Below are 10,000 nucleotides of genomic sequence, written 5' to 3' on the forward strand. Positions count from 1 at the left end.
AGTGCACACACTGAAACGCCCGTCTTGTTGCTATGTGAGCAAATAATGCGAACGCGTGGATTTTCAAAGGTACAGATCAATGCAAAAAGTTCCAAAGTGCATATTAAAATGTAACCGGCTCGGTCTTTTAAAGGTTAATTACAGGCAAATGCTGACATCACCTTTTAATAACCAAAAAGGGCAAAATAATGAGCTTCTTGTTACTGTTTGTCAAAATCCAGCCGAAACAATTTTTTTTTCTATTTGCTGGCAAACTTCTAGGGTTGCTTTTCGGCGTTTAACTGTCCTCTTTTTTCTCTTTCTCGCGGCGTAATGTGTGTATTGGATTAGGCGACACTTCCTCCCGCTCTGCCCATCTTTTCATCATCAGCGAAATACAGATTAGAGGGGAGATTGTAAAAGCCCTCCACAGACACGCGGGCAGATCCCCATTCCGGAGCCTTTGTGATGATATTGATGATGATGATGGCCAAGTGGACAGTTTGATTTTTGTGTGCCGAGCTAGTTATAAAGAATCAATATTATATCAAGGGGTAAGTTTCGTGATAAAGGACTTTAGCCACTCCGGCTATTCATCATAAGCCTGTAGCAAGCAGATAGGTCAAAAGAAATTATATTGCACTAAAGAGAGTGTCGTCTTATCTCTCCATAGCAGGGAGGTTGAGGACAAGCCGATCGATGCCGAGCAGGGGTATACTCCACGCAATTATCAATAGCTGATTTTTGTCTTCCCGGGGCTGCATCTATTAATACTAGATAATAACAGCCTTTTGGACATAACTTCTAGAGGGAAGGAAAGGTGGCGTGGAGGGGGGGGGGGGGGTTACGCATAGGGTGACCTTGCTGTCGAGGTAACTGTCACGTCTTGCACATTGCGACCGCTAGGGATAAGCGCGAACCCTGCGTTCAAACTGCGAAAGGACTGATCCGTGATGCAACGTGCCCTCGTAGTTTGGTTCCTGCACGAGGAGGGGGGGGGGATTGCGAGGTGATGCAAGCTAATTTCGATGGCACGAGAGCCACCCGTTCGTTTACGCTCGTGATTTATAAGACGTTAAATTACTTTAAAGGCAAAATTCTTTAAATGAAAATAGTCCAATTAAATTGGTTTGTGAGAAGGGGAAAACGTTTTAAAGAGCGCCAATTTCTATTAAAATACACGTGTTTATGTCACATATTTATACATTTAAATGTATTTATTTCAAAAGGAAAAAGTGACATCTTTTTGCAAACGGAGGGACTATGTATAGCACGCTAGGCTGTAATTGCTGCCTGCATTTAGTAGAAAGGTGCGCCTTGGTTCAAAAAGAGCCGAATAAAAGGCCGACTCACTAATTGCTGTTTCAAGATATTAATAGTCCGAACAGACTGTGCATTCTGCCCGGCGCGTGGGATTGATTACCGTTTTAAAACTGGAAAGTATTTAAATTCTGGTTTTGTTGAGACAAATCACAATCGAAACGGTCCGAAATCATCTCCTACAAGAATGCAACGGACCCATGCCATAATGTCAGCACCTCGCTAAAGGCTAATCAACATTTAAACGCAAATGAACCTTTCCCAAAAAGGGAAATATTTCCGTTGCCATAAGCACCAAGTCCATTCACGTGCGTAGACCGCTGACTGGAACCTTTCAAAAATAAAAATGCAACTTGTCTTGCTCACTTTATGAGTCACGCGGCTTTTTAAAACTATTCTCAAGTGCTGAATTCGACCAAAATGTGCTGTTTAGGATTATAGAATTATCTGAATTTATTTATATGCAACATTAGTTATTATCGTATAGCTATTTTAATTACAACGACATATTCAGTTGTTTCGGTTTTAAATAAATGAATAGATTCAAGAGCAATTTTCATATTCAAAAGCACAAAAAGCACCAAAGCATTTCTGTGCTTTAATTCTTCGGAAGCCATAAGAATCAAGCGACTGTTTTTTGGCAATGGTGGTTATTTATTTAACGATGAGCGTGCACGGTCCAGCCTCAACAGAAGCAGAAAGTGAAGCACGGGAATAGAAACGATGTAGTACATCCTAGCGGTCGCCGAACGCAATGGGCTGAACTTAAGCCCTGGGTTTAACTCCCTCTCACACGCGACAAAGCCTCCACACGGAACTATGGGCACGAGCGGCGACTGCAGCGAACCTCTCCTCCTGCCCGCGCTCATCGCGCGCACAGCTTAGAGACCCATCGTCGACAGTCGTCAAAGTTTTACTGCCGCCACGCCGACCCTGAAAACAGGACAACAGCCCACAGTTCAGATATTGGCATTTTCTACGTACCGGCCGACTGGAAGCGGAGACTCGATAGAGCGGCTCGTGTTGTATGCGTCGCCGGGAGCGCGGCGCTTCGGGAGGCACGCGCGCGAGAGAGGACTGGACCGCACTGCTTCGGGTTTAACTTTCATCTCCTTTTTGCCTTGTCGCGAAAACGAACAACTTATTAGGCTACAGTTTGCGACAGTCTTGTGGACAGAAGACGCATCATCTCTGAAACGGACGACTTTTGCAAACTTTTAAGACAATCTGTGGTGTTAATCTTATTCTTATGTTTACGTCGGAAAAACACTGACAAAGTTATAAAGATTACATTTTGCTACTGAAAAAAACAAAAACCTCACAACTCCTATATATATATATATATATATATATATATATATATATATATATATATATATATATATATATATATATATATATATATACACACACACCAGCAGCACAACGTTTTATGACAGAGGATGATACAAAACCTATAGGCACGAGTGCCTCTGTAAACCCAACATCAAAGCGGTCGGCGGGACAGGACGAAAGGGGCATCGCTATACTGCCACACTTTCAGAGAGCCCGCGTTCATGGGGTAAAAGTTATCCACAGCGACGGAGGAAAGCATATCGGCGAAACGGCACGACTGCGCACAACGCGACGTTCATCGACTCCTTCAGCTGTTGGGAATATGCGGTGCAAACGGCTGACGCATGGTATGCAACAAAAGAGCACGAGAAAGCAATGAATCCCCAGTCGTAGAGAGGCGAAGCCCCCGCAGAAAAAGGAAAGAAGCTGACCTTCCTCGATTGAAGACCCCCCCCCCCCCCCCCCCCCCCCATTCCTGACTGCTGGGCGTAATAAGGGGATTTGGTGCTCTGGAGAAGGAGGGGGAAGATAGCAAGTAGAGAGACAGATAGTTTGGGGGTGAAGCAGCTAATTGCTAAGTCCGTCCCTCATTACCATATCCATCTGGACCCCAGCCAATCCCCCTCACGCGGCACCATTAATCGCGATGCATTATTCACTATCATAATTATATACCGACATGCGCAGTCCACACAACAGCAACACCAGCTAATTTCCGTAATTTTGCAGCTCGACTATTTGTGAACATTTTTTTTTTTTCCCCAGTCGCGCGCTGCTGATGTATCTGCAAAAAGCAGGAGCAAGTCGCATCGCATCGACAGCATGTCCCGTCGGAAGCAAGCGAGGCCACAGCATCTCAAGTCGGACGACGATCCTCCAATACTGGGGGTAGTTTCGGAAAATGGTGAGTTCGGAAATCTTTTCGTCATCTAAACTGGAAAAAAAAAATTGAGATATTTCGGCGTTAGTCAAGTTTTTTGTTTCCTCTTTCGCGTTTATTGCCCAAAAAGAAAGCGAGCCGAATGTAACCTTGTCACATTGTGCAAAGTTGTGTGTGTACCAGATATGAACAGTAAATTTGCTTTTTCCTTTAACTGTGGGAAGAGCCGTAAATAGTTTTACGTGTTCATTCTTCTCAGCGCGTGTACAGAATGCAAATTTACGTATTAAGAGTTCATGGAATAAAATGACGCCTTCGGCAGCACTTTCGGGTTATTTATTATACCTATTTGAAGCGATTTTTTAAATGGGGACATATAGATATATATTAGTAGTTTAAGCATAGTCTGTATTTTAAAAGTTTTGGATATCAAATGTTTCATCTCACAGAGACTGTGGCTGAAACTTGGGCTAAGCTCAGTTAACATAAACAATGCCTCTCGGAAATATGCATCAAATATTTATCAACATTGCTAATGGACAGTCATAAACTTTGAAATTTGTTCTCCTTGGCTATATCGAGTTGTCTCCGCGGGTCATCGCTCGGAGGCTGTGCAAAGAATAGTTTAGGGCTTTGGAAAAAGAAAGTGCAGGTGGTCTCGTGCGGAAATGCCGACACGCTGACTCTAGCACGCCGCTAGAGTCGGTTTTTTTTTTTACTATTAAAATGCACGCATCCTCTTGGAATTACACAAACACAATGAACACAGTCGTCTGGTTTTACAATTAAGGAAACTTCTAGGACAACGTAGTGTGTTAGTCACTGGAAATCCACAGTTGATTAAAAACAAACAAACAAACAAAAACTCCCAAACGTCTTTCGTTGTACTATAAATGCAGATCTTTGCTGTATATTTATTAGTAATATTCTATTTGAAATTTTACCCTGTTTGGAAACTTTTGTGTATCCTAATGCAGGATGTCGCACCGTGGCAATTTTGTTTTCCCAACTCGTAGTATAATTCTTAGCGACATGAGTACTGACATTCGTATTTTTCTAATTCTTTATCATCATCTACTTTCTAGAGTTCAGCGTCACGCGTTAACTACTCTCTATTTTAAAAAAGAGAGAAAGAAAGAGAGAGAGAAAGAAAGAGAGAGAGAAACAGGAGACAAGCTCTTCCAGACTGAGGTAGCCGTTGTTTCCTCACAGATGTCCATTGTGCCGCTTGTAAAGGATACGATTGCGCATTCCCGGCTAAATTAAGTGCAAAGCAATGCGTTTTGTCATGGAAATGTTTTTGTTTACTGGAACATGGCATTTTCACACTTCAGTTGTTCTCCATCGCCCTCCTCGAACGGGAAAAAAAGGGGTTCGTTTGTCGTGTGTGGGTTATCTTTTAAAATAGCTAAGGACATCTATGTCGCAGGGTCAGTAATATGACAAATATGTCCATCGATGTAGATGAAAAAAATCCACTATTAAAAATACAGTTGTTGGTGTAAATAGCAAACATATTTAGAAATATGTTATTAAAATTCGCATTGTCATTGGTGCCATTATTATCAGCTATAATTGCACAATTCTAAAATCTTACGGAGCGTATATAATTTTTGAAATTTCGTAATTAATTTCAATTTGTTCAAAGGTATGTAGTCTCCCCAAATTTTGAAACGTGGGGATGTGTCTTTAGTTGTGAGACGAGCTGCTCCGACCGCGGGAGTTTCGAGTTAGAACTACGGTTTGTGTAAGGTGGCTTGCCGTCCTCCAGTCTGACTCTGTCTCTCAGGACAGGACCTCTACACCCTCTGTTTATTTGCATCCTGGATTTAACACGGAATACGACAATAGTCGGTTCATTCTGCTGCACTGCATGTTTAAAATATTAGTTTTATTCCAGTAGTTTTGCCCATTTCCTGTATCGCGTCCGAGACATAGCTGAGACACATAAAGTGAAGCTCTTATAGATGAGCAATAAACTATATTTGTGTCGGATTATAAAGTGGAAGTGTTCCATTATCATTTTTAAACTCAGAATTAAACCGAACATACTGAAATCAGAACGATTTATCCCATGATATCCCATGCCTGGAGACTCTGCTAGTAGTGTTTAAGGCCTACATTTAAAGTGAACATTTCCTCGTGGCGCTGTCAGCGCACTTCGATGACCACTCTGGTGCCTCGACACGTTAAACTAGATCGTCGCGATGATTTAAAACGTTTTCATAAGAGAATGTAAATCGTGTCCCTATTCGTTATCGCTTGAAACCGTTGGCGTCCTAAAGAGCGCTGGCGAACGCTGTTTGCGGCTCGTGATGCCGAGCGAGCTCATAGAGCACGCGGACCTCTGCGTGGACAGGCTGGCATGCGCGCGGTAGGAGAGGACGCGTTCGGCTTGCTGCTACTCCTGCAGCGGGCAGCGCGGTTAGGCTGCTGCTTCCTGCTCCATCTCGGGGGTTCTTTGTTTTCCTAGACATGTATATTATGCGTACAATCTGAAATCCCTACAGCAGGTGACACATGCATTCAAACACACACACACGCACACACGCAGATACACACGCACACACACACACACACACACACTATATTAACAATGACATTGAAATAGGATTTATATATATATATATATATATATATATATATATATATATATATATATATATATATATATATATATATATAAATATATATAAAATACACGTGAATGCATTGACCATGCATTTTTGCTTATGGTGACTCCGGTAATGGTCTGTAAGTGGTGCCCTGACAGGTTTGTGACATTACCCCTGTGGTCACACTCCGAACCAGCTCAGGTCTGCAGGTCCCGCAACCCAGCATGCAACAAGCCGCATAGCATGGCACCCGTCATACCATGATGTCCCACAACCAGCGGCTCCTTTTTGCTAGACCAGTATTCCAGGCACACAACAGGTCTCCAGGTTCCAAACAATGCAGTATGATTAGATGACAAAACCCACGATGCTGTGGCGCAGTCTAACCAACTGCTGCACTTTTACACTTGTTCTTCCTGAAGGAACACTTTCATATTTAAGTCATTTCAATATTTTTCATATTTTCTATGCACATTTCGTATGTCTGTCCTATCACGCCTACCTTCAAGCCCGATTCGATCCCACGCCCGCGCACACACACACACACACACACTTTTTTTTTTTTTTAATGTGTTTGCCTGTCTTTTGTCAGGAGTTCATATTATTGTCAAATGTTGTCTAACAGGACCCTATTGTGCGGTGTGGCTGAGAAGGTGTGAGCCCGGGCGGTGCCCACAAGGCGGTGCCCCTCACCCCCCGTCCCCCTGCCCCCAGGGGCAACTCTCCACTCGCTCCCGGTGGGTCGCCTTTGGAGGGGCTTTGATGCCGTGCGCTGACTTAACCTTTGCCTGGGCGGCTCAACCGTCGGATGTCGGGCTCGTAATGCAATTAGTGCATGTGTGCCGTTGACCTTGGGAGGCGGGGCTTACAGGCTGCCCTCGAAAGCATTAACGGTGGTGGGCTTTAATCTCCATCGCTCCCTTACTCTGCCCCCGGCCCGTGAGCTCAACCCCCCTGGGGCCAGGGGGTCTGCTTAGAACACACACAGACACATGCATTCACACATACACTGTTCCTTTTTCCGCTCTTCATCCCCGTTGCACACACACACACACACACAGCCTGCGACTCTATACACATGTCTCTATCATCACTTATCGTGCTTATTTAACAGCTGTGCAAAATATTCCTAACGTGATATTCACTTGTATGCATTTTGCCTTTTCTGAAAGAAATATGGCTTACTGTCATCTGCCCTCAGAACACACCCTTGTTCATCAAAACACCTGCATTTATATTTGGCAGATATACGGAGCGATTTACAATCGCATGTGTGCTACAGAGGTAGGCAAATGTAGATTGAAGAGTCCTGCCCAAGGACTCTCATTGGTACAGCACAGAGCCCTTGCACAGATGGGAATTGAACTCTGGCACCTCACGGGAGAGGCAGAATTGTGACTGACGACACTATACCACCTGTGAGTTTCTTGGATGTAAAATGAGCTGTGAGATGAGACTCAGGAGAATAAGATGAAAGACCGCGAATAAAACGAAATACGTTTACCAAATTCAAAACGAAATAGAATAAAAAGAGCACAGGAAGCTGAGGAGCTCATGACAGCCTGCATCTGTTCTTTTGTTTGAGCCATTAGATTAAAGTCTCGGGACTGGCCAGGCGAGTGGGGTGAAGTGACGGAGTCCTCTCTCTCTGCTCTTCTCATGTAGCGGCGATCCCAATCACAGTCCGGAGCGCCGAGCGCAGATCGACGGCATTCCCGGTTCAGGGCAGCCAGTAGCTGCGCAGGCGACAGCGCGTGCCAGCCGGAGCGCCGCTGCCGGACGCCACATCACTGGCCCCGCGCAAACAAACCGCTAATGTTCCGGCCGTGGCACATCTGCGCGCGGCGATAAAGACCCTTCTGTTCAGGAGGGCATAGAATGCTTACTGTACCACGAGGGCAGAGGTTGGAAAAGCCATCTCTGTCTCTGTCGCCCTATCTCTCGCTAACAACGAGCCTTTCTAGTTAGAGCTCTCTCTCTCTCTGTCTCTCTCTCTCTCTCTCTCTCCCCCTCTCTTCTCCTTCTAAGCTCATCTTCAGCCTTTCCTGTCAGGGGCCGACGCTGGCTGGGCCGACACTCCCCTCCGGGTGGCCGGCCCATAAAACCAATACCAAAAACGAAGGGGAGAAAAAATGCTTAGAGGAGAGCGAAGATTTGTCAATGAAAACAGTGCTGAGAAAAGATCCTCCAGACAGTAAAAGAAGGTGGGTGGTGGGTGGGGGGGGGGGGGGGGGGATGGGGATGGGGGGCAGTGGAAAAAAAGTGTCATTCACACAGGAATTTCTTAACATTGTTAAAAGCAGCAGGCATCCTCGTTCCCTCCCGCCTGGACTTACAGAGATTCAGCTCTTTCGAACAGATCCCAGGCTTGCCTAAACACTTAGAAGAATTATTTTAATGTAGCTAACGGGGGCATGGGGGGGGTATGGGGTTGTAGGAGATGACAGAGTTATAGATTCCCAGAGAGGATACGGATTTTAACGCTCCGTGATGCTTCCAGCCAGAGAGTCGGGAAGTCTTAATGTCATCCGCTGACGTCTCGTTGTTATCCTGAGTTATTTGGCTTTAATGGGATCTTGCACAAAAATGGCTGGCATGAGAGGATACTGACAGCTTTGCTTCTGTGAGTAGGTTATTTGACCTTTGTGTGTTTGTGTGTGTGTGAGGAGGAAGTCGTTGCTATGATATATGCTTGTGTGTCACTCTTTAAATGAGTATTGAAGACGTTAGGCGGTGAGAACTTTGTCGTTTCTTTATGCTTTTCTCAGTACATGTCTCTCTCTTTGGTTCCCTGAATCCGTTGCGATCCTGAAAACTTTATCTGCTATAATATTCCAGATTAGTGGTTTCGGTTGACGTGCGAAAGATCGCACACCAAGACAGCAGATACAATGACTCAAAGTCTACAGTCCTATTGATTCCACCGCACTTCATATTTGCATTTGAGTGGAGGGAGACTCTTAAGGGGATGAAAACGCAATGGATTTTACAAAATGCCGTCCTCACGTGCAACAGAAGAATCAATACCACCTTCTCTTACACACACACTCTCATGCCTTCCAACTCTTACGCGCTAGTAAACCCCCCCCCCGACACACACACACACACACACACACACACACACACACACACACACATACACACACACACACATCTGAACACATACATCTTTCAGTGTTTAGGTAAAAATGGATGAGCTGAATTTCAAAGAAACGACATTATGGATGATACTTTCTGTTAAATTTACTTGCATTTTTGGTCTTTATATAATACCTTCACAAGTCCTTTTATATATGTAATGTTAGGGTTTTGTTTATGTATTACCTTTAATTTATAAAACTAGTTCATAATATAAAATATATAATTTCAGTAATTTATATTTATATGCAATATTACTATTAATATTCAGAGCAGTAAAACTTTAATAAAAGTAATAATTAAAATTCCCATTAATAAAAGTAATATTTAAAAAGCCGTTTCCTAGCTCTTTGACTGTGAATGTGAGCTGAGCTGTTCTGCAGCATTCTGCGCGGCACAAAAGATCGTCTGTAAGATGTTCACGTCGCTGGGAAAGAATCCTTGCTTCCTGGAAGGAGAAAAGCAATAACGATAATTTTCTGTTAATGATTATTGTGCCCAAACAAAGGCTCCAAACAGGGCCTGACCTTTGACCGTTCAATTATGGAAATGAGGCCCACTGTCAGTAGGTCGGCAACATTTTTTTGGTCAATACTTTCATTTCTAGTATCTTGTATCTGCTCTTCCCTTTTGTCTGCACACACGCTTATTCAGATATGAGTACTGGAGTCCTGGAGATGAAACTAAAGAGAGCATTAACTTTGCTGTAGTTACCAATATTTGGTGTTACACA

The 10,000-nt window shown here is 43.9% G+C and overlaps 1 protein-coding gene and 1 long non-coding RNA gene across 2 annotated transcripts in view; one reads left to right on the forward strand and one right to left on the reverse strand.

Moving 5' to 3' along the window:
- Positions 1 to 2,621, reverse strand: part of LOC118241762 — an 81,836-nt gene extending 79,215 nt beyond the window's left edge. The window contains exon 1 of the long non-coding RNA XR_004776350.1: positions 2,284 to 2,621. This is a non-coding gene — a long non-coding RNA (uncharacterized LOC118241762). The remainder of the gene's footprint in view (positions 1 to 2,283) is intronic.
- A 107-nt stretch (positions 2,622 to 2,728) lies between these two features.
- Positions 2,729 to 10,000, forward strand: part of sall3a (spalt-like transcription factor 3a) — a 16,622-nt gene continuing 9,350 nt past the window's right edge. Inside the window, exons 1-2 of the mRNA XM_035528607.1 lie at positions 2,729 to 2,981; positions 3,400 to 3,538. Coding sequence (XP_035384500.1) covers positions 2,979 to 2,981; positions 3,400 to 3,538 — 142 coding nt within the window. The 5' untranslated portion in view covers positions 2,729 to 2,978. The remainder of the gene's footprint in view (positions 2,982 to 3,399; positions 3,539 to 10,000) is intronic.

The sequence above is a fragment of the Electrophorus electricus genome, chromosome 7 (assembly GCF_013358815.1).
Source record: "Electrophorus electricus isolate fEleEle1 chromosome 7, fEleEle1.pri, whole genome shotgun sequence".
NCBI classification, from domain to species: domain Eukaryota; kingdom Metazoa; phylum Chordata; class Actinopteri; order Gymnotiformes; family Gymnotidae; genus Electrophorus; species Electrophorus electricus.